Genomic DNA, 25,917 nt, shown 5'->3' on the forward strand with positions numbered 1-25,917 from the left:
ACGTTCTGGCATGGCGTTTATAAGGCGGACTACTTGCCTATCCCTGGCAGTTAGTAGCGTTAACTCCTGTGAATGATGGTGGTAGCCGGCCGTAGTGTCAGAGCTGTTCTAGGCACTTCAATCTGGAACCGCGCGACCTCTACGGTTACAGGTTCGAATTCTGCCTCGGTCATGGATGTGTGTGATGTCTTTAGGCTCGTTAGGTTTCAGTAGTTCTAGGTTCTAGGGGAGTGATGACCCTCAGATGTTACGTCCCATAGTGCTCAGAGCCATTTGAACCATTTGATGGTGGTAAATGTTTTCGAACGCTCGAGAATTTTGCCTCAAGTGTCGTACTTGAAGATGGAGAACTCTTCACCAATTTATACAAGCTATCGAAGTGATGCAGTGTAAGACATTGGACTCGTATTCCGGAGGACAGCTGTTCAAATCCCCGACCAACCGTCCAGATTTAGGGTTTCTGTGATTTCCTTAAGTACTTGAGATAAAAGATAGGATGATTCTTTGAAAGAGGGCACAGATGATTTCCTTCTCTACTCAATCTGAAGCTGGAACTTTAGCCACATTTGCTCACACTCTCACTTAGAACAACAAAGCAACTCACAGGACAGGTGACAGACTCAGAAAACAAGGACTGAAGAAAACCTACAGAACAGATAATTCAATATAGAGAAAACTAAAGACAATCAACGCCAACACGGACAAATACAACAAATCTGATATTTATCGACTTATAGAGACTGCGGCCGGCCGTTGTGGCCGAGCGGTTCTAGGCGCTACAGTCTGGAACCGCGCGGCCGCTACGGTCGCAGGTTCGAATCCTGCCTCGGGCATGGATGTGTGTGATGTCCTTAGGTTAGTTAGGTTTAAGTAGTTCTAAGTTCTAAGGGTCTGATGACCTCTGATGTTAAGTCCCATAGTTCTCAGAGCCATTTGAACCATATTGAGACTGCAGTTCAAATTACGCTGTGATGTCAAAAGGCTTGTAATACCGTAATGTCGTGTCGAAACCTCTTTTGTCCGACTTAGTGCAGCAGTCAGACGTGGCATGGACACAAGTCTTTGGAAGTCCCCCGCAGAAATATTGAGCCAAGCTTCCTCTATAGCTATCCATATTTACGAAAGTGCTGTGCACGAAATAGCCTCTCGATTATGTCCCATAAATGTTCGGTGGGGTTCATGTCGGACTGTCTGGGTGGCTAAATCATTTGCTTGAATTGACCAGACTGTCCTTCATACCAGTCGCGAACAACTGTGGCCCAGTGGCATGACATCGTTGTTTAGAAACATCAAGGACATGAATGGCTGCAAATGGTCTCCAAGTAGCCGATACAACTATTTAAAGTCAATGATCGGTTCAGTTTTTACAGCGGACAGAGGGTCAATTCCATCTAAACACAGCCCGCACCATTGTGAAGGCACCACCAGCTTGCATGCGTTGTTGACAACCTGGGCCCACTGGAGCGGAACTGAAGAGCGATGTCGCACTGTTAGCAAATGCACTCGCTCGGGTCGTCTGCTGCCGTAGCCCCTTAACGCAAGATTACGCCGTACTGTCCTAAAGGATAAGTTCGTAGTACGCCCCACACTGATTTCTGTGGTTCACGCAGCGTTGCTTGTCTGTTAGCAGTGACAACTCTACGCGAAAGGCACCGACGTCGGTTGTTAAGAGAAGGGCGTCGGTCATTGCGTTGTCCAAGGTGAGAGGTAATGCGTGATATCTAGTATTCTCGGCCCACTCTTGACACTGCGAATCTTGCAATATAGAATTCCCTAACGACTTCCATAGTGGAATGTCCCATGTGTCTAGCTACTCCGAGTTCAGAGTCTTAATTTCCGTCGTGCGGCCATAATTACGGCGGAAACTTTTTCCCATGAATCACTTATGTACAAATGACATAACCGCCAATGCACTGCCTTTCATACCTTGTGTGCACGATACTACCGCCATCTGTATATGTGCACATCGGTATCTCACGACTTTTGTCACCTCAGTGTATATACAAGATGAAATTTCAGTATTAGGCTCACAGAACACAGAAGAGCACTTAAAGGTGACAAGTGTCAGTTTACGTTCTCAAGACACCTTATTCATATGAACTACAGAACCCCACAAAATCTAATTACTGAGAAAAATGTCCGCCCCCGGTAGCTGAGTGGTCAGCGTGACGGAATGTCAATCCTAAGGGCCCGGGTTCGATTTCCGGCTGGGTCGGAGATTTTCTCCACTCAGGGACTGGGTGTTGTGTTGTCCTAATCATCATCATTTCATCCCCATCGACGCGCAGGTCGCCGAAGTGGTGTCAAATCGAAAGACCTGCACCAGGCGAATGGTCTACCCGACGGGAGGCCCTAGCCACACGACATTTCATTTCATTTCACTGACAAGGGAACCTCCCCATCGCACGCTCCTCAGATTTAGTTATAAGTTGGCACAGTGGATAGGCCTTGAAAAACTGAACACAGATCAATCGAGAAAACAGGAAGAAGTTGTGTGGAACTATGAAAAAAGTAAGCGAAATATACAAACTGAGTAGTCCATGCGAGAGATAGGCAACATCATGGATAGTGTGAGCTCAGGAGCGCCGTGGTCCCGTGGTTAGCGTGAGCAGCTGCGGAACGCGAGGTCCTTCGTTCAAGTCTTCCCTCGAATGAAAAGTTTATTTTTTTTATTTTCAGACAATTACTATCCGTCCGTCCGTCCGTCCGATTCGAGGTAACTGCGCCGTTGTATGGGGACGCTACACCTAAACAAGCATCGAAACACACGACGGCTGTCGACTACAGCGCACGGAAGAGAGAGTATTCCTGCTAACGAGGCTCCTTGGCTGGCAGTTGACTGTTCGCTGCTTTGGACGAGAGTGCATTAAATACGTAAGATGTATTCCGTGAGCAATATGAATCCAGCAAATACAGTGGACGGACGGACGGACAGATAATAATTGTCTGAAAATAAAAAATTAAACTTTTCACTCGAGGAAAGACTTGAACCAAAGACCTCTCGTTCCGCAGCTGCTCACGCTAACCACGGGACCAAGGCGCTCCTGATCTCTCACTATCCACGATGTTGCTTATCTTTCGCATGGACTACTCAGTTTTTATATTTTGCTTATTTTTTCATAGTTCCACACAACTTCCTCCTGTTTTCTCGATTGATCTGTGTTCAGTTTTTCCAGGCATATACACTGTGCCAACTTATAACTAAATCTGAGGGGGGTGCGATGGGGAGGTTCCCTTGTGAGAAAAAATACCAAATAAGGAAATCCGTAGTAGAAGGAGAAGAAATAATAAATGAAGACACAGCTCTCTGCTGTGCAACTCTGTTCTCGGCCCTCGAAGGACCAAACCCATAACCACACACGTACAGACACACAAACACACAAAATGTGTTCAAATGTGTGTGAGTTCTTAAAGTACCAAACTGTTCGCCATCATATTTTCGTATCTTCTAAACAGTGACACAGTGGATGTTAAAAAGCACAGTTTCATAGTGAAGATAATGGTGAAACCAGAAAAAGTTGTGGAGACATATTGGATACATAGACATAAACACGCACACATACAGACACCCAGTCTTTCCCATAAAGAAAAAGATGTTAATCACAATTCTAACATTGCGAGTGGTAAATTTTTTCAAATGAAGTTCTCAAATGACAAATTGTGAATCAAAAACAGTCATACCGCAAAATTCCTCAAGCAATAAAAACCGCAGTATGTGATAAGAAGCTACGCATAACATATTCTGCATGTTTTCAAATTTGTGGAACTGAAATTCCATATGTGAGAGAGAGTGTTGTACCTTGATACACTTTCCTTATTTCAGCCTCTAGCCCTATAAGAAAATTTTCGTTTACTGTATGTGCGCTGCAGTCTTTTTGTGAAATTACAAAAATTACTCCGGTGAAGGATGGACTTTACAAATGTGAAAAGTTGTTCCAAGGTAAACAATGGCCATGTATGTAGGAACAAGCATTCTGTTCAAATTTAAAAGTGTTGGAATCTAGAAAATCTTGTGAAAACTGTATTTAACTGTATATATGTTACAATATTACTTTACTATATACAGGGGTTGGACAGAAATATGGAAACACTCCGAGATATGCATATCTGAACATAAAGGCAGCTGCCAGCCAAACCAGCAGGTTGCACTACTGTATCTGACCATAAACGGCACCTGTGCAATGTCCTCAATACGATCAGTCTTGATCATAACAGCGTTTGTGTAGTTGTGAGCGCATTATGTCGCAACTTGGAGTTACTTTTATGGTTGGTGCTTCCGTAAACGAGATAGTGGAAGTGTTCGATGTTTAAAAGAGGCCCCTTATCGAAGATTTATACCATAAGCAGGGAAAGTGAAAAAACACCATCCGCTAAGTGGTAACGCATAGGGATGTGCTTGTTGAGTGATCGTGGCGGACGGTCATTGAAAAGGATTGTGTCGAAAAATAATAGAACGACAGCTGCGAAAGTCACTGAATAACTGAATGTGAGGACCAAAACTATACGAAAACAGCTCCATATGCAGGAAATTGGAGGGTGAGCTGGAATTTCATAATCAGTCACCAGTGACACAAATACTCGTAACAAGATAAGGTGGTGCCGCAGCTATAAAACCTGGACTTTGGAGCAAGCGAAGAGAGTCATTTCTTTGGATGAGTCATGTTGCACTCTGTTTCCAACTTCTGGTCGAGTTTATGTCCCGACCGTGAAACATGACGGGGGTTGATTTGGGCAACCATATCGTGGTGCTCCATCGGCGCCATGGTTGTTCCGGAAGAGCGCATTACCGCCAAAAAATTTGTTATCATTTTGGTGACTGAAGAAAAGATCGCACGCCAAGATTGCTAAAAAAGCATTTCGGTCATCCAATGAAATTCTTTCTTAGCGATGTTGGCTTGTGAAGTTTTCTTCACTTACCATTCACTGCAGATCGTCACTAGGCTGAGTAGGTCAGGAGTATACAGCGATTACTTTAGCTGATCACGTTCATCACGTGGTACGATGTTTGTTCCCAAGTGATAACGCTGTGTTCGAAGACGACAAGGCCCTTGCTCACACAGCTCGCCACGTCATGGTCCGGTGTGCCGAGCACGAGGATAAGTTGTGGTGCCGCTGTCCGTGACAATCACCAGTTTGTATCAGTGAGCCATTGTGGTCACTTTGCTGAGAAGGGTGCGTGATAGCGATAACCCTACATTATCAACACCTGAACTTGTAAGAGGTCCATGACTAAGGGATTTATTGCTAGCGAACTCGAGCAGATGTAATTTCGATGGATTGCTCAGGCGCTGCCTGCGATATGTAAGCTACAATAGAATCGCTGATCAGAGAGCAGTGTCGGCTGCAGTAGGAGCAGTGTCGGCAGTAGTAGTGGTAGCTTGTAGTCGGGCGGTTAGGCCGGTCGTGCCTGATCGATGTAGTATAAGGTAAAAAACAGCCCCGCGAATATCTAATTTGTTACAACTAAATTTGTACTATTGTTGTATCACGTCCCATGTAAATGTTTTAAAAAAAACTTTTAATAATAATCTTTCTTATAAATTAACTTTTTGACAATCATTCATCCTGATTTAAAGAATTTACTAATTTCTTCAATCCATTGTGATCCCGATTATCGTAAAGAAACATCAGTTTCTTTTATATATATATATATATATATACATGACAAATCTAGCGACCAGCACTGCACTGGGCTGTGGCAGAAAAATTTACTATAGGATGAGATATATACACGTTATCCGGCGGCTTCATTGAGGTAAGAATTTTAAACTTGTCCAGAATGATTTTTCAGGGCCATGACGCAGCACTGCTGGCGTCCAAAATTTACCAGTTTAAATTCACAGTCAGTTAATTATTGAAAGTTCATAAGTGAGCCACAATTTTCATTGGGAGGTTACTCACGTTATTATTGTGAGGTTACGGAATAACAAACTGTTGGAAGGTTACACTAAATGTGACTGTTATAATTTCATATATAATTTTATACATATTTTTAATGTTGGGAGGTTACACTTGTCGACAACCGGGGGGGATTTCTGAGAAAGTAGTCAGTTATATTTCTGCTCCTACAAGAAACTTTTTCTGGCACAGCCCAGTGCAGTGCTAGTCGCTAGATTTGTCATATATATATATATATATATATATATATATATATATATATATATATATATATATATATATACTGATGTTTCTTTGCGATAATCGGGATCACAATGGATTGAAGAAATTAGTAAATTCTTTAAATTAGGATGAATGATTGTCAAAAAGTTAATTTATAAGAAAGATTATTATTAAAAGTTTTTTTTTAAAACATTTACATGGGACTTGATACAACAATAGTACAAATTTAGTTGTAACAAATTAGATATTGGCGGGGCTGTTTTTTACCTTATACTACATCGATCAGGCACGACCGGCCTAACCGCCCGACTACAAGCTACCACTACTACTGCCGACACTGCTCCTACTGCAGCCGACATTGCTCTCTGATCAGCGATTCTATTATAGCTTACATATCGCAGGCAGCGCGTGAGCAATCCATCGAAATTACATCTGCTCGAGTGCGCTAGCTTTAAATTGCTTAGTCGTGGATCTCCTACAAACTTGTCAGTATTTTTCAGGAACAATGGGATAAGATTTCCTCGAAAACCGTACAGGAGAGATGAGTGGAAGCTGTTTTGAACGTCTGCGAGTTTTCCTACACCGTATTGTGTTATCGGTGTTTCCACACTTCTGTGCACTCTCCGTGTAACGCAGAGCGGCGGCGCGCACCTGCAGTGCCAGCGCAGGATGTGCAGGTTGCGCGCGACGCCCGGCTTGCAGGTCATGCCGGGCGGCCAGGAGCAGGCGCGGCGCGCGTCGCTCGCGTTGCCCTGCAGCGCCGCCCCCAGCGCCGCCGCCGCCGCCCCCGCCGCGCCCTCGCCGCCGGAGTCCCCGGAGTGCCGGCCCGGCGCCAGCGCGTCCTCGCCGACGGTGTCGCCGTCGTCGTCCTCGTCGACGAGCAGCCCGTCGAGGATGCGCGGCGCGCGGCTCTCGGAGGAGTCGGCGCCGCCTCCCGCGCCGCCCCCGGCACCGCCCGCCTGCGAGTCGCCGCAGAGGCCGCGGCGCACCCAGCGCGGCCAGAACTCGATGCCCAGGTCGCTCCAGGCGAAAGAGATGGGGCAGGAGGCGCGCGCCACCAGCCACGCGCGCAGCGCCGGACGCAGCTCCGCCGGCAGAGACTCGGGCAGCGGCAGCTGGTCGGCCAGGCGGCGCAGCTGCGACACCGACGGCCGCTCTTCCTCGCGCTGCAGTCCAACAACACACCACAAGCTGACTCACTTCACCGGATCTGGCAACCGTCACATGACAAAACTATCTGTACTAAATCACAATTTTCTTTATTGTTGTTGGGTTGGTTGGGTTGTTTTTGGGGAAGGAGACCAGACAGCGAGGTCATCGGTCTCATCGGTTTAGGGTAGGATGGGGAAGGAAGTCGGCCGTGCCCTTTCAAAGGAACCATCCCGGCATTTGCCTGGAGTGATTTAGGGAAATCACGGAAAACCTAAATCAGGATGGCTTGACGCGGGATTGAACCGTCGTCCTCCAGAATGCGAGTCCAGTGTCTAACCACTGCGCCAACTATTGTTTTCTAGGAAAGGTAAAGGCACCAAAGAGGCAATTTTGACGTTCCTGATGATGATGGAAGCAAGACCAACGAAAAATCAAGACACGTTCATAGAATTTGTCAACCTGGAAAAAGAGTTCCACGGTGTAAAGTGGTACAAGATGTTCGCAATTCTAACAAATATAGAGGTAAGCTATAGGGAGAGACGAATAATATACAACATATACAAGAACCAAGAGGGAATAATAAGAGTCGAAACTACTAACCAAGTGCTCCGATTAAAAAGGATGTAAGATAGGTTCAAATGGTTCAAATGGCTCTGAGCACTATGGGACTTAACAGCTGTGGTCATCAGTCCCCTAGAACTTAGAACTACTTAAACCTAACTAACCTAAGGACATCACACACATCCATGCCCGAGGCAGGATTCGAACCTGCGACCGTAGCAGTCGCGCGGTTCCGGACTGCGCGCCTAGAACCGCGAGACCACCGCGGCCGGCTGTAAGATAGGGACGTAGTCTTTCGCCCCTACTTTTATCTGTACATCGAAGAAGTAATGATGGAAATAAAAGGAGGTTCAGGTGAAAGGATATCAATGATACGATTCGCTGATGACATTGCTTTCCTGAGTGAAAGTAAAGAAGATTTACATGACCTGAAACTTCCTGGCAGATTAGAACTGTGTGTCGGACCGAGACTCGAGATCGGGACCTTTGCCATTCACGGGCAAGTGCTCTACCACCTGATCTACCGAAGCACGACTCACGAGCCGTCCTCACAGCTTTAATTCCGCCAGTACCTCGACTACTAGCTTCCAAATTTCACAGAAGGCCTCCTGCATACCTTGCAGAACTAGCACTCCTGGAAGAAAGGGTATTGCGGAGACATGGCTTAGTTGAAGGTAGGAGACGAGGTACTGGCGGAATTAAAGGTTTGTGCACGTGTCGTGAGTCATGCTTAGGTAGCTCAGTTGGTAGAGCACTTGCCCGCGAAAGGAAAAGACCCCGAGTTCGAGTTTCGGTCCGGGACACAGTTTTAATCTGCCAGGAAGTTTCATATCAGCGCACACTCCGCTCCACAATGAAAATCTCATTCTGGATCTACATGATCTGCTGAATGGAATGAACAGTCTAATGAGTACAGAAAATGGATTGAGAAATAGTCGAATAAAGACGAAAATAATGAAAAGTAGCAGAAATGAGAACAGCGAGAAACTTAACATCAGAATTGATAGTCACGATGGAGATCAAGTTAAGGAATTCTACTATTAGGCAGCAAAATAACCAATGACGGACGTAGCAAGGAGGACGTCAATAGCAGACCAGCAATGGCGAAAGTGCATTCCTGTGCAAGAGGAGACTAATAGTATTAAATGGTGGTTAGTGTTTAACGTCCCGTCGACAACGAGGTCATTAGAGACGGAGCGCAAGCTCGGGTTAGGGAAGGATTGGGAAGGAAATCGGCCGTGCCCTTTCAAAGGAACCATCCCGGCATTTGCCTGAAACGATTTAGGGAAATCACGGAAAACCTAAATCAGGATGGCTGGAGACGGGATTGAACCGTCGTCCTCCCGTAAATAGTATTAAACATAGGCCTTGACTTGAGGAGGAAATTTGTGAGAATATAAGTCTGCAGCACAGCATTGTATAGTAGTGGAACAAGGACTGTGGGAAAACCGGAACAGACGAGTATCGAAGCATTGAGATGTGGTGCTACACACGATAGCTGCATATTAGGTGGACTGATAAAGTAAGGAGGTTATGCGCAGAATCGGAGAGGAAAGGAATATGAGGATAAACACTGTCGAGGAGAAAGGACAGGATTACAGGGCATCTTTTAAGACATGAGGGAATGACTTCCATGGTACTAGAGGGAGGTGTAGAGGGTAACAATTGTAGAGGAAGACAGAGACTGGAATAAATCCAGCAAATAATTGAGGACGCAGGTTGCAAGTGCTGCTGTGAGATGAAGAGGTTGGCACAGGAGAAGAATTCGCGGCGGGCTGCATCAAACCAGTCAGAAGACTGAACACTAAAAAAATAAAAGACAAAGGTGGTTTCGATCTCACCATCCATAACCATCCCATCATCCATATTACGAAGGGGAGGCCACGATGTTCGAATCACCGATTTACTTCAAACTTTGTATCCTTTTAATAGTCCATTAGGAGAACGTAATGTGTAAGCAGTAAGGCGTACTACTTAGGCGATTTCGAGACATTTGCAAGAAAAGTATTAGGCGTCACTGATGTACCGGTGAGTTGCGACCCTGAGCACGGGATGATGGCGATCGTGTGGTTAGCGTTCATGCTCCGTAATCGGTGCATCCAATGGGGGTCGTCTTCTTTTTTTATTTGATATATTTTTCAACCATAATCATATTATTTCGTGCATATTATATTTGAAGGGTAACATGGTGAAAACACATCACTGTATCTTTCATCGAGTTTCCAGAGTTATTTCACTGTTAACTAATTTTCATTATTACAACAAGTATTATGCGACTTTTATTTTTTTTTTAGGCGAGTCAAAAACTTTATCAAGCGCCTTCAGAATCGATCATATTTGACTGACAACGAATGAGAATTTGCCTCTCATGAAGATACTATTAAAATATATTAAATCGAAAATAGCCAAGTTTCGGCACCGATATTTACGAAGATGCTGGATTACTTGCGGTTTGCATACAAATTGTCGGAAGAAAGAGAAAAGGCTTTTTTTTTTCAAAATGTCAACGAGCTTTTTTTTCTGCTTTGAAACTCTGAAGATTCCTTTTGGATGCGGGAAAATTTCATTCGTTCGATGTGCTGGATAGTATGTTTTCCGTGCCTGTGTGATAAATAACATCGTGCAACTTGTAAAGTCGCAAGCACAACCAACAATTATCGTATATCATCCGTGTATTCTGGCAAATTGTAACTCATTGCATTATTGAAGTTATTTGCACTTTTATTTGTAATGTTCTACTTGAGCTTTTCAAGGCTGTCTCTTGTCCTTGAAATCTATAACTACAGTTCTGAGCGTCTAGCTCCAAAACAGTTCTCGATACCCAACCCGACTGCTGGTATAAAGGATTTCAGGAATCACAACAGGCATTTATTTCAGGAAAACTTCATGCGTTTGGTCGTTCGATAGTTATAAATATAGTTGTTGCGACAGCAAAAATTAGCGAACAATCAAATAAGGATGGAAATTAGGTAAAAGTTCATGCAAATTCACTTGTCTTGCCGTCAAGTTAACTTCCAAATCTAGTCTAATATGCATGAAATCTGCAAAATACTAACGCGAATTCTATACAGACGAATGGAAAAAGGAGTAGAGGCTGACCTCGGGGAAGATTAGTTTGGATTCCGTAGAAATATTGGAACACGTGAGGCAATACTGATCCTGCAACTTATCTTAGAAAATAGATTAAGGAAAGGCAAACCTACGTTTCTAGCATTTGTAGACTTAGAGAAAGCTTTTGACAATGTTGATTGGAATACTCTCTTTCAAATTCTGAAGGTGGCAGGGATAAAATACAGGCAGCGAAAGGCTATTTACAATTTGTGCAGAAACCAGATGGCAGTTATAAGAATCGAATGACATGGGTCATGAAAGGGAAGCAGTGGTCGGGAAGGGAGTGAGACAGGGTTGTAGTCTCTCCCCGATGTTATTCAATCTGTATATTGAGCAAGCAGTGAAGGAAAAAAAAAGAAAAATTCGGAGTAGGTATTAAAATCCATGGAGAAGAAATAAAAACTTCGAGGTTCGCCGATGACATTGTAATTCTGTCAGAGACAGCAAAGGACTTGGAAGAGCAGTTGAACGGAATGGATAGTGTCTTGAAAGGAGGATATAAGATGAACATCAACAAAAGCAAAACGAGGATAATGGAATGTAGTCGAATTAAGTCGGGTGATGCTGAGGGAATTAGATTTGGAAATGAGACACTTAAAGTAGTAAAGGAGTTTTGCTATTTGGGGAGCAAAATAACGGATGAGGTCGAAGTAGAGAGGGTATAAAATGTAGACTGGCAATGGCAAGGAAAGCGTTTCTGAAGAAGAGAAATTTGTTAACATCGAGTATAGATTTAAGTGTCAGGAAGTCGTTTCTGAAAGTATTTGTATGGAGTGTAGCCATGTATGGAAGTGAAACATGGACGATAAATACCGTGGACAAGAAGAGAATAGAAGCTTTTGAAATGTGGTGCTACAGAGGAATGATGAAGATTAGATGGGTAGATCACATAACTAATGAGGAGGTATTGAATAGGATTGGGGAGAAGAGAAATTTGTGGCACAACTTGACTAGAAGAAGGGATCGGTTGGTAGGACATGTTCTGAGACATCAAGGGATCACCAATTTAGTATTGGAGGGCAGCGTGGAGGGTAAAAATCGTAGAGGGAGACCAAGAGACGAATACACTAAGCATATTCAGAAGGATGTAGGCTGCAGTAGTTACTGGGAGATGAAGAAGCTTGCACAGGATAGAGTAGCATGGAGAGCTGCAACAAATCAGTCTCAGGACTGAGGACCACAACAACATGTATGAAATAATATGACTAGCGTTGATAAAAATATATCTAAAAAAAGAGAGAGATGAGCCGGACTCGATCCTGCTGTCCATCGATTACGGAGTTTGAACCCTAACGATGTCACCGCTGCCATCTCATGCTCAGCTTTGCAACGCACCGGTACATCGCTGGTGGCAAAGCTTCTCTTGCGATTTTCTCGAAATCGCCAAATTAGTACGCCTTATTGCTTGCACGTTGTGTTGTCCTAATGAACTACTAAAAGTGTACAAAGCTTGAAGTAAATCCGTGACCCCCTGTAAGATACTTAAAATATCTTTCATAAAACTTCCACTGAAAACTAACCTGTTGTCTCTATTTACTAATCATCATAACCCCCTAACAGCTTTCTACAAATCCATCTCAATAACTTCACCTCCTGCTGTAATCCATCTATCGTGAAGACCACAATAATGTAGCGACCGTCCTTCCAGCAGATACATTTTACTCATATAAAATGACTGTGATAAAGAAAACTGTGTCCTTACAGTATGTACGAAAGCCAAGAACGACAGCAAGACAAGGAAAGAAATGCTTGGACACAAGAAGGAGTGTGGCAGGGATGCAGCCTTAGCACTACTGTTCAACATTCACATCGAAGAAGCAGCAAAGAAAACAAAATAAATTGAAAAGCGTATTAGAAATCAAAATCAAAAGATATCAATGATAAGATTCGCTAATAACATTGCTATAATCAGTGACAATGAAGAAGAGTTGCAGAACATTTTCAATGAAATCAACAGTCTAATGATTACAGAAAATGGGTGGACCGAAGAAAGACGAATGTAAAGAGCAGTAGAACATACGAGACTGATGATGGAACTTAATATGAAATTGTCCACATATTAGGTAAAGGACAAGGATTCGGGCCAACTTGGGAACAAATAATGCGTGATGGACGAAGCATCAGTGACATACAAAATACAAAAAGACAAGCTAGGAACAAAGTTCAGGCTAAAAATCTATACCAACATGTCTTAATTTTAGGAGGACATTACTGGGAATATATGTCTGGAACATTGCACTGTTTTGGGATGAATTATGGACTATGGCAAAACCGGAAAAGAAGAGAATCTAAGTGTCTGTGGTGCGGTGTTACAGGGACATGCTAAAAATTAAGTGAAGTGGTAAGAAATGAGGAATGTTTCCGCAGAAACATTGAGAAAAGAAATATTTGGAAGACACTGACAAGAAGAAGCTACAGGACGACAGGACGTATGTTAAGTCTTCTGCGAATAATTTATATGGAGGAAGGTGTAGAGGGCGAAAACTGTAGGGTAAGGCAGAGATTCTAATATATCCAACAAACAATTAAGGACGTCGGGTGCACACACTATACTGAAATGGTATAGGGGAAGATGGGGGGGGGGGGGAGTTGTGTCGGGCTGTCGTATTTAATCCTTTTTATTTGTTATTAATTGTAAATGGCGCACTCAAATGCAATAGTTTGTGTGCTTAAAGAATGTAGTGACGGTAGTTATTTTCCGAAGATGGAGCCTTAGCGAATTGCGCGCTATATAACTGGCGTCAAGTGTCTGGCTTGACGACAAAATCGTCACTACATCGTATACATGGACCTAAAAAACGTATGTCGTACAACGCACTTTACGAAGAGTTGCAGCACAGTATTAATATACAACCGCAACACTCACTGCTATAAGGCTTGTTACCATCTAACAGTCAGTAAAACTAGCGCCATTCATGAAGGAGTTGGTTGTAACTGCAGTTAACTACACGGATATCAAGAGAAGATACTGTATTTCGTACATAAGAAACAAGCTTATGGTTCTGATATTTGTAGTTCTATTACAGCACCAATTGCGGAACAGGTTCCTAATGTGTTGGGAAACGACTTTATTGCTGTTGATATATTATCAAGGCTGCGTGGCAGCTTTTTTTCCATGGAATACTAGTTTTACGCTTCCAGAACTGGTTTGGCTCGAAGTGTAGCGAACAGAATTTCACTTTTTTGTGTAGGTATACGGAGTATTTCTGCGGCTGGACAAATCTTCTGTTACTTACTCGCCATTTTGTACTCTAAAAGACACGTTAAACGTCACAAAATGTCTCTACCATGGACTTCGTAGTTACGGAGTAACCTTTCGTGCCAGAACGACCATATGACAGCGAACTGATGGTCGCATTACGACACGTTACTCTGTAGCTGTGACATGTGATCTGAAGATGTACGACACTGCCCAAAGCCGGTAACTTTTAAATTAAAAACTGCGATTAACAGACAAGAAAATAAGCATGTTTCGTGTAAATAAGGATCGCGAATAAATCTCTTGTGACAAATATGTCCAGTTTTCGTGAATCATCAAATACTGTTTGCAGCTGAGTAGCTTACTTGCCGCTCGCAGTGTTGTTTCCACAGTATATAACAAACATGAGTACGAGTCCTCCGGTCAGAGAGCACAACTGGAGCGATTACTCATACGTGTGTTTGCCTATAATACTGTGACACTCTTTTGAGGAGACGCCATGTTAGCGAGAGGCATTCGCAGTTGTTAGCAGCGTCCGGGTTTGCGACTGATGTCTGATGTATCAGTGAACTACCAACCAAGCTTAGACAGCGTCATGAAGAATCATTATTAGCAGCAGCACCAGGAGCTCCACATTTATGTATTAGGATCGAAGAAGCTGTCGCGACTTCAGCTTCTTAGTTACAGCCTTTCTTGGGCCGACCTACAACCCTTACTCCTCTGGGTAGATGTTAGGAAGATTTTTTCAGGATATCTGCACTGTTTGATTCTCTTTCCATGTTCTTCCTTGACTGCTTAAATGTGTTGATTTTTTATATTACTGCAAATATTTTAAGCTGATTTTTAATATATTTCTTGGTCTGCCTTGAGGCTAAAAAAAGTCTTACTTTCATTACTGACGCCTCTACTTGTTTGTTATCCAATACTCAGATCTGTAAATTAGCTACGGAACAGCTAGTGTTCTATAGGAATTTAAAAGCATTTTTGTAGTTGTCTTTTTTGATTAATATCTTTTTTAATGTTACACAATAACCCTGAAAGGTTGCTGTCTTCTTCTTTTATCTTCATCATGATCAAAAGAAGTGTCGTAGCCCTGGTAGTTAAAATAAGTTTGTTTTCTAGTACTATTTTTTATCGGACGTGTTGTTTTCCTCGGAATGCCATTTCTTTTTGTCATTTCTGTAGATATTTTGAAATCATGATTTTGTCCAATTTCGCTTAATTTAAAAATATTACTTTGTACTCCTTCTTCTGAAGAATACATTAATGTTTTTGTACATTGATTCTTATCTAGTTTTATTCCATTGTTAATATTTGTCTTCTCATTCCACTTTTAATCTTATCATTTGTAAATAATTTAATAAAATCGAGAAAGTACTTCAATCTTGCTTAACTCCTTGGTTTACTATCACGTGCTTTTTACTTATTTTGCTACACGTTTTTATTGCAAATTTAGTTTCATTGTATAAGATTATTATGGACAGTATGAAGTGAAGCTGAACTCGATGTTGACCAGAATTTTGTCTTGTTTACTCTGTCGAAGGGGTTGACATAGTCGATAAAAGCTATCTGCGTCTCATGATTGAGTTCTCTTCTTTTGTTTATCAATATCTTCAACGATTGTGGTTTGTCGTGATCCACTGTGATCTTTAATCAAAATTTTTTAGGCTATTGGTCTTCATCTTGGAGTTAGTAAAGTGTTAGTAAACAAACACTTAATTTTCAAATAACTTAAGGGGATGCAGCGGTGTGACGTCATCGACAGCCAGCGATATTTCGACATTAGCACACCCCGTCAGTTTCATGGCAAAACTGTAGCATGTAAGGGCTGCGCAAAGGAATTTAAGACACCGCTTTTCAGAGAAACTCCGGAAAGGTAACACACACACTGTAAACACTAGAACTGCCACTAACCAAAGATGATCAGCGTCAAAAGTATCGATAGTGAAATTAATAATCGACGGGTGACGTAGCATAAACTCTGTGCCTGTGTTTCTTGACAAGGGAGAGAGCAGGATGCAAAGCAGAATTTAAACAAAAACCAACATCTCTATTTGTAAGGTTATTTGCTAATTCAATTTTAACATCTTCCTTAACAACACTATTCCAATAGCTGGAAGTGCATGCCTGAATCTCTGTGTTATTATATCCTGTTAGATGCCCGTTGCCAAGACAATGTTCTGCGGTGGCGTATTTGCTTGGCTGTTGTAAGCTTGTGTGGCGCTTATGCTCAGTACAGCGGGCCTCGACAGTCCTGACAGACTAGCCCATATATGACATAACACAAATGCAAGAAATATGATTGTCACATATTATTACCGATTTGTTTATGGAAGATCCTAAGTCATTTGTTGTTTGGTCTCATGGCAGTGAGAACCTGAATGACTTTTTACAACACCTGTATTAGGTCCTCCTGAATATTTGTGTCACGGTGAAGGTGGGAAAGGATGGCTGTCTTCCCTTCCTTGAGGTGTTGGCGAGGAGGGAACTGGATGATACGTTGGGACATTTATAGGAAGCCTACTCACATTGACTTGTATCTGAAAGTTGACAGTTCTCACCATCCGGCTCAACGTGAATTGGTTCATCGTACATTAGTACACAGGACCCCATGTCATAACGGACTCTGAGAGTTTTGACTGAACTATGTGAGTGACAATAATACTGAGATAGCACTAAAGTCTAAGCCCTTTTTGCCTTACTTAGGGAGCATTTAGAACAGTATTGGTCATTTTTTCGAGAGTATAATATGAAGTGTTTGTATGTTTACAGGTGGGGATATTCAGCCGCCAAATACTCGTAGTTTTTAAAATTTATGGTGAAACCTTCAATTGTCATTTATTTTGCACAATTTGCTAATAGTTACGGTCAATGACCATTATCAAGCTTGGCTGGCATAAACAGCAGGAAAGTTATACCACAATTTGAGCAAAAGTAATTTGCTCTTTTAAGGCCACAATAGTACGTAAACAATTTCTCACTATAAGAACTGAGTACGATAATTTTCATCAAGTAGCAAGTCAACATCGACAGCTAGTAATGCTTTCTATGGTGGGCTTAAAAGAGCAAATTACTTTTATTCATATTGTGGTGTAACTTTCCTGCCGTTTACACCAGCTAAGCTTGATAATGCTCATTGATTGAAACTAGTAGTGAAATGTGCAAAATAAATGACAGATGACTGTTTCACCATGAATTTTAACAAAGATGTGAAGGGTGTTTTTCAAACATCATTTAACTTCATGGTTCTTTTAGATTCCGTAAAAGTGATCTTGGTTCAAGTAAGGCCGGTGTCCAAATGGTTCAAATCGCTCTGAGCACTATGGGACTTAATGTCTGAGGTCATCAGTCCCCTAGGACTTAGAACTACTTAAATCTAACTAACCTAAGGACATCACACACATCCATGCCCGAGGCAGGATTCGGACCTAAAACCGTAGCGGTCGCGCGGTTCCAGACTGTAGCGCCTAGAACCGCACGGTCACACCGGCCGGCAACGTTGGTCATTTTTGGTTTTCAGTGACGCTAGTATTTACAGTATATGCGGTTGTTGCATTTCCGGAGTTTCCCTGAAAACCGAGGTTTTAAATTCCTTTGCTCAGCGCTTACTTGCTGCAATTTTGCCTGAAGAATGACAGGGTGTGCTTCTGTCGAAATATTACCGGTTGTCAATGACGTCACCCGGCTGAATTACCATAAGTTATCTGAACGTTGTATGCGCCGGGAGAAACTCAGGTATGAGTAATTTCATTTCTCCTGTTCAGCAGAACGATTTGGGGGTATGTCTCGAACTAACAAGGCGACTGTGACGCCAGCGTTACAGCTTTGGTTCACGGAGTGGACTCTCCGTATAGTATTGGGCTCATCGTTCGTGACACTGTGACCGCAGTCGCACCGAGTGAGTGTTTCCGTAGCGGCAGTGCTCTGGTGGCGAACGCGGGTACTCACGATAGGGGGCGCGCTCTGGAAGGGGGTGTGCGCGCGCCGCATCCAGCGGGGGTCGAAGTCGCTGCCGAGCCTGCGCAGCAGCGTCTCGTCGTGCAGGTCCTTGCGGCGCGGCCGGACGGGCGGCTTGGGCGCGCCCACCCAGAAGTTGAGCGAGGGGGCGTGGTCGCGCTCCGGCGGCACGCCCACCAGGCCCGTGTTGTCGGGCGGCAGCAGCGCCCCCGCCACAGCCGCCAGCATCACGCAGCTCAGCGCCGCCGACACGGACGCCGACGCCGACGTCATCTGCTGCGACATCAACATCGTACATTAGTTACTCCTCTTCGAGTAGGTGCCACAATCGTACAAACTTTGTGAAATGGCAACATTTTTCGCCTTTGCCTGTGATTCTGTAATCTATCACGTCACGGACATTATAAAATGGCTCTGAGCACTATGGGACTTAACATCAGAGGTCATCAGTCCCCTAGAACTTAGAACTACTTAAACCTAACTAACCTAAGGACATCACACACAACCATACCCGACGCAGGATTCGAACCTGCGACCGTAGAGGTCGCGCGGTTCCTGACTGTGGCGCCTAGAACCGCTCGGCTACCCGGCCGGCCACAGACATTATATCTTGACGCTTTAGCTGCTGTGACACAGGCGTTTACAGAGCCTGGCGGAATGAATAGTAGGATATACAAGGTTTTGAAAATGGTTTAAATGGCTCATAGCACTATGGGACTTAAAATCTGAGGTCATCCGCCCCCTAGACTTAGAGCTACTAACTAGCCTAATGATATCACGCACATCCATGCCCGAGGCAGGATTCGAACCTGCGACCGTAGCAGCCGCGAGGTTCCGGACTGAAGCGCCTCGAAACTCTCGGCCACAGTGGCCGGCCAGGGTTTTGAGATGAAAACATGGTCCAGATAGGCTCTATAAAAATAAACTCCGCTCGAACAAGCCACAAATTCCCAACGGTACCGGCTGGCTGCCGTGTCATCCTCAGCGCACAGGTATCACTGGATGTGGATATGGAGGGTCATGTGGTCAGCACACCGCTCTCCTGGCCGTATGTCAGTTCACGTGAAGGTAGGCTCTATTAGTTCTATTATCTATGCGATTGGCCAGTTTCAACCTTGGTCATTTTGAAGCATGTGTCATAAACTTCCCGTCAAAGACTGAAATTGGCCAACTGCATAGATAATAAACAGAATACAGCCTACCTGTACCATGTTTTCATTTTCAAAACTAGTTGAGGCTATGGAGCCTGACAAAAATAAAATTTTAAATTATGCTGGATGATTCAGGTGCTCTGGAAACTGTCGTTTAATGTCACTCGTAATGTCATTCTGGCCTTCATAATCCACCCGCGGAGTTCTGATATTCTCTTCCTCGCTGTGTGCTGACTATTAATCCTGCATTTAAAAAATGAGCAGGAAATTTAATACAGTTAAAATTTGTACTGGGATACGTTTTTGCTGGAGGCCACTGTTTTCCAGTTATTAAAGAAAATAAACCTTCAAATGTGAGCTTCAAAAGCACCTCCATCCCATACTGATCCCTCACCAGTCAGGATTTCTAATATGTTGTTTGTGATACTTCCTCCTGCCACTATACAAAAATTTCCGGCTACACGAACTATTAAAGTTATTTGACATTTATGGTTCAAATGGCTCTGAGCACTATGGGACTTAACTTCTGAGGTCATCAGTCCCCTAGAACTTAGAACTACTTAAACCTAACTAACCTAAGGACATCACACACGTCCACGCCCGAGGCAGGATTCGAACCTGCGACCGTAGCGGACGCGACTGCAGCGCCTAGAGCCGCTCGGCCAACCCGGCCGGCTGACATTTATGGATTCTGTTTATTAGGCTATTACACCACCAGCATAGTCGGCTATTTCGATAGCATTATTGATTTAAACGTGCTCGTGAGGGTAATGAAAGAACAACGACATTTTGTAAACGTTACGCTAAAAATAATTACACAGACAATTCGATCGGAACTTAATCCTTACAAGCACAACAGTACCGTAGTCAGAAGGCCTGAGGAATCCAACGATTTTCTTGTTTAATTTACGCGCCCAAACTTTAACAAATTATCAGGTAAAATGTGGTGTCACCGCCAGACACCACACTTGCTAGGTGGTAGCTTTAAATCGGCCGCGGTCCATTAGTACATGTCGGACCCGCGTGTCGCCACTTTCAGTGATAGCAGACCGAGCGCCACCACACGGCAGGTCTAGAGAGACGGACTAGCTCTCGCCCCAGTTGTACGGACGACGTAGCTAGCGATGCACACTGACGAAGCCTCGCTCATTTGCAGAGCAGATAGTTAGAATAGCCTTCAGCTAAGTCAATGGCTACGACCTAGCAAGCTGCCATTAGCAGTATATTGTCTGAAACTATAGAGTCTCACTTGTATCGTCAATAGCGATGTACCAAGGATGGATTAAAGTTAAGTATTCCAGAAGCTACGTACTTTTCTTTGTAGCATTCATTACGTATCCTGTTTCAGACCTCACGCCATCCTGCGTTAGCTTATAGCGCGTGCCTTTCGGCTTCCTCTCATTATGTCTAGGCTGTCTTGTCTAGACACAACATAAAATATACGTAGAAGTCAGTTTTACAATTTGTAAGCGCTCGATTAAGTCAGTGCCTTAATAAGGTTACTCTATAGAGACCAAAAAAGTTCTAACGTGGGAAATAATTGTTGCTGTCACAATTCTTTGTACAGTGGGAGGAAGAACTGTCATGAACAACATACCAGAAGTCCTGACCTGTGCGACCTGAGTGTGGGAGTGGCGGTGTGTTTGAAGATCACTTTTGAAAAATATCAGAGTAAAAAATTTAATTACATTAAATTTCCTAGAAAAAGGTCCTGTTCATTTTTTTCTGTTAAACTAATGCGAGTAGTTTGCGCTTAGTGAGCGACAGAATATGAAAATCTCGAGCGTGGTTTCGAAAGTCAGCTGTAACATTGCGGGTTGCATGAAATGACAGTGGTAGTGACAGCTGAATCAGTCTGTGTAAATGGACAGAATTCCGAAACAAATTGACATATTCATTTAAACAGAATGAAAATAACGAAAATATAAATCATTACATATCATATACGCCCTTTACTTAGTTTTCAGTATAACACCATAGAGGTAGTCGCCTACATGTTCCGTGCATTCCTCCATGCGGTGAATGAAACCTTCTATCAAGCGACTGAGCGTGTTCAACGTGGTCTCTTCCACAGCTGTACGTATCCTCTTCATTGGGTTCAACGACAGTATGAGGACGTACAGCGTACACTTGTATTTCCAAGTATCCCCAGAAGAAGAAGACAGGGTAGGCAAAATCGGGTGACCGTCCTGGCAAATGAATGTCTCCAAACGTGAACGCAATCGACCAGCAAAATGAGGCCGAAATACTTTCGCGAATTGGTGGGCCATATGAGTTGTTGACCAGTCCTGTTGGTGTCGTATGTCGTTGATCAACCTTGGAAGGAGGAAATCATTTGTTATTTGGCTATAGCGATCGCTAGTAACCGTCACTGAACGGCCAGGAAAATCCTCAAAAAATTCATCACACAGTCATACGCACAGGTGCAGAGGATTCTCACGCAGCCGATGAGGCTTACCTTGACTAAGTGGCTCCCATTACATTTAATTCTGTTTATTTACACCACAGTCTAGACGAAAATGGGCCTCATCCGACATTTACAGAGTGGATGCTAAAGGTTCCAGGAAGCACAAGGTGAAGGTTCGTGGAGCACCTTTATCTTGCTGGTTTAACTTCGAGCTGCAATTACTGTGCAGCTCATCAGGGATGACGCTCCGCAGAGAACGATTTGACATTTTTAGCACCAAAGCATGTCTGGCAGCAGCAAAGTGAGGACTTGGGATGGATACTCGAGGAGCCTCTTCCACTCGCTCTGTTCGCCAATGTGCCCTTCGTCGCCCTGCACTTTTCTGTTTTGCACAAGATGCACTAGTGTGGAATCGTTGTAACCACCGTGCAGTCGTCCGATAATTCTGGACGTCAGACAATAAGAAATTCAGCATTCAGTTGCAAGATAAAAAAAATTACCTTTCAACTGAACAATTCACGGTTGCTGAAGCGCTACATTATGTTAAAAATTTGTAAATTCTCAACTTCATCATGTCGTTTCAACTCGAAAGGGTGAGACTGAACAGTCGCTGAAATGTGAGGGCAGATTCGTTATTTTTGAAATACGCCTCGGCGCGGAATGTTCGATGACGTGAACTCCAAAGGGGCATCATTACACGTGGACGTCCTGCCTCAATGAAGAGCGAGTATGCTTATTTCGCGCATGCGCAACGGCGACGCCGTACTACGTGGTCCGTATCCTGCTGTTCATTCTACAGCACTTCGTACAAGGTGAATCATGTTGAAGATATCGTAATGGCGTTTCTTTTCACATGTTCAGCCCTCTGTAACATCTATATTAGTAAGACTAACCCAGAGTACGGCGACCCGGTCCCAATAGCAGTTTGCTTATCTTTCGGCTTCCAGAAGCAACAAAAATTTAATTTTATTTGTAACCGTGGTTTGCAGCTGAGAAAGTGACTGTATGCAGTACACAGGAAGTTAAAAAAAAAAAAAAAAACCTTCAGTCACAAATTTTTTTTCATGTTTCATTATACTACACGAGGCATTTCGGATCCTGTTGGTCCATCTTCGGCTGTAAATCGTCTAACACATAATATACTGTTGCTCTTGAGTGTGCTGAAATGGGTTTTCCTGTTATGAGAAAGTTATGTGTTAGATACGGTATTTCGTGAATGGAGTGCGGAAAGAAAACCAGCGAAGCACTTGCCGAAAAACAAGGGAAAACATGTTTAGCCTTTTGAGGTCAGCATACGTTGGCTTATTCATTTTGCCGTCGCACATCACGTCACTCAAGGCTCACATTTGTGTACACACTTTAAAAATATTTCACGGATGTTGTTTAACTGTTTGTGATCAGAAACGAAGTTGATCACATTGTGTCAGAGATCTGACTTTTAAGAAGCTAACATATCGAAGGAAGTAAATTTAAAATAAGTCTTTAAAATTACTAAAATAACTATGGCTAGCGAAATCCGTCTGTTCATCTAACATAGATTCAGGGTTTACTATTTTGTGGAAATACTGTATATTTCCAATAGTTTCAACAGATTCAGGGTCTTACCATTAACTTCAATGTGTAGTTCTACCAAATTGTTTCCCACCCTGCTGGTAACGTGACGGTTTCTAGCATATGCTGTGCAGTAACTGATTTTTCGAAGTGATCACGTCAGGCTACTTTTAAAATGTGAACACAAGTGTGTAGCTACAGAGTGAATAAACCAAAGTATACCGACCTCAGAAAGTTAAAAAAGGTCTTCCTTGTTCGTTCGGCAATTTTTTTTCTCATTGTTTCTCATTATTTCTCGCACTCGATTCACGATGTACAAAACCTATCTCACAACAGGAAAACACATTTCACCTCACTCAAGAACAATTATAAATTATGTACTAGACGATTTTCACTCTGAGATGGACCCACAGTATCCGAAATTCACTGTGTAATTTAATAAAACACTAAGAAATTGTAGGTGAAATTGTAGGTTTTTATTCAAACTTCCTGTGTGGAAATAATTCAAAATTTCATGTAATTTTTGGCCGAATTTAAAAAATTAAATTCCTGTCATATTCTAATCATTAAGAGGTATAATCTTAAGTTAAGAGTTTAATACAGTAAGATAAATATTAACAGTTACAAACTGTGTACACGTCTTAAGGCAGGTTAACTGATGGTGCGCAATTACGCGTGCTATATTCACCCACTATTTGAGAATGAGATATGAGATCAGTTAGTGATTCATAACAAAATTTATGTATAATTTCAAACCTTTACAAAACTTCCTCTTGCTGACCACCCCCACAAAATGATGAAAGGGAAAAATTTTATCATTTACTACATTTTCTCTTTTCATGCAGTAAAATTTCAGCATCTGACATGATGTTTTAATATATTTCCTCTTTACCGACACATTTTGCATGCAGTACCCGCAGATACCACTGAATATACCTGGAAAAATATATTATTGTACGTCACTTAAAAACAGGAGATACGACGTAATAAACATTGAGAGGCGTGGAAAACTAGTTCTAACTTAAACTGATTGATAATGAAACCACTCAGAGACTTTCAACTAACTTTAAAAATTATTTCAAACCTTTTCTCAACTTTTTCTCGCTTACGTCAAATGTTTAGCCCATTAACTCAATGGTAATGAGACATTTGAAGCTGTTTTATACGTGCGAGTTCGAGTCTTTAATGAATTAGGGCTTTGCTGGTTTATGGCTAATTGGATTACTGCAAAATGTAGAACTTATATTGTACAATGTGGCTTAAATCCTGTTCTGCATAGCTTATTCCGTTTTGATATGCTAAGTCATGGCAGTTCACGCGAGGACCTTTCTCACTGATTAATCGTAGCATGGCCTATTGTGGTAGCGTTGCCTTTATCCTGGCCTCTGATTGGCTGAAACTAAGAGACGGAAACTCTGCTGCGGATTCAGAACGAGTTCAGCGGCGTCGATCTCTGAGTGCGGTAGTTAAGTCAGAAGTCACTGGTAGAGGAAGTTCGTGGCCTGAGCAGAAGTATGTTCGCTCTTCAGAGAGTATACATTTTTATTCTATTTTAACTGCATTTATTTCGTTGAATTACGAAGTGTGTAGCAGGATTATTGTGAGTGTATCAGCAACTCTGCTAAGTGTTGTGCCAAGAACTGCAAATATGGAATAAATTCCTGATATTCTCTAAAATTACCAATTGATTACTGGAGAGTAGATATCCATATTCCTGTAACAGATTCACAGACCCAACTTTAGAAAACGCAACGTACGCCTTACGTATTCATGTAATAGAACTGGACAATGCCTCATTTTCGCCACATCTAGGACATGACGATACATACAAATAAATGGATTACTCGAAACATAGAAACAAACGCATTACTCGACATACAGAAAGAAAAGGATTAATCGATGCACATACATTCTCCTGAAATCACAAAAACTTTAGTTTTCAGGTAAATAAATAGTGAAGTAATAGTTTATTTATATTCAAATATAAAAATTTGTATTCGAATGATGGACCTAATACACGATATGGTTTATAACATTAATTTAATTATTCTTTAAATAACGTAACTACTTCCCATATATTCGATTTATATCAAAATTATAATTGTATTTCTAGTGATTTACACTGCAGTTGTTAATTACAAACTTTTGAAATAACTTCATGGAGCTGGAGCAAGAAAAGTTCCTTTGTATTTTTATGGCAACGAACACGCTTAAGTCATTTCTTCAGAGTTGATCGTTGTACCAGGAGGGAAGACATGAACCGAGAATAATAAAATAAAAAAAATGTTGGCGCAAGCTGAGATCCTTGTTTCATCATCTAAAAAAATGGTTCAAATGGCTCTGAGCACTATGAGACTTAACATCTGTGGTCATCAGTCCCCTAGAACTTAGAACTACTTAAATCTAACTAACCTAAGGACATCACACACATCCATGCCCGAGGCAGGATTCGAGCCTGCGACCGTAGCGGTCACGCGGTTCCAGACTGAAGTGCCTAGACCCGCACGGCCAAACCGGCCGGCCGAGAATAGCCCCTTCAGCGTTCCAGAAGATCGTTGCCGTGACGTCACCGCCTGATGCTGTAGCTTTGAACTTTTTCTTCAGAGGAGAGGTTGTCTGGCACCGCTCCATGGATTGCCGTTTTGTTTCCGGTTCGAAGCGATGAGCCCATGTACCATCATCTGTGATGATGTTCAAACAAATTGTCG

At 42.7% G+C, this 25,917-nt stretch overlaps 1 protein-coding gene across 1 annotated transcript in view; it reads right to left on the reverse strand.

Moving 5' to 3' along the window:
* The window catches only part of LOC124788631, a 234,130-nt gene that overhangs the window by 12,845 nt on the left and 195,368 nt on the right, over positions 1-25,917 (reverse strand). Inside the window, exons 4-5 of the mRNA XM_047255902.1 lie at positions 18,092-18,376; positions 6,772-7,286 (exon numbers count right to left, since the gene is read on the reverse strand). Of these exons, the coding sequence (XP_047111858.1) occupies positions 6,772-7,286; positions 18,092-18,376 (800 nt within the window). The remainder of the gene's footprint in view (positions 1-6,771; positions 7,287-18,091; positions 18,377-25,917) is intronic.

This window comes from Schistocerca piceifrons, chromosome 3 (genome assembly GCF_021461385.2).
Source record: "Schistocerca piceifrons isolate TAMUIC-IGC-003096 chromosome 3, iqSchPice1.1, whole genome shotgun sequence".
NCBI lineage: Eukaryota > Metazoa > Arthropoda > Insecta > Orthoptera > Acrididae > Schistocerca > Schistocerca piceifrons.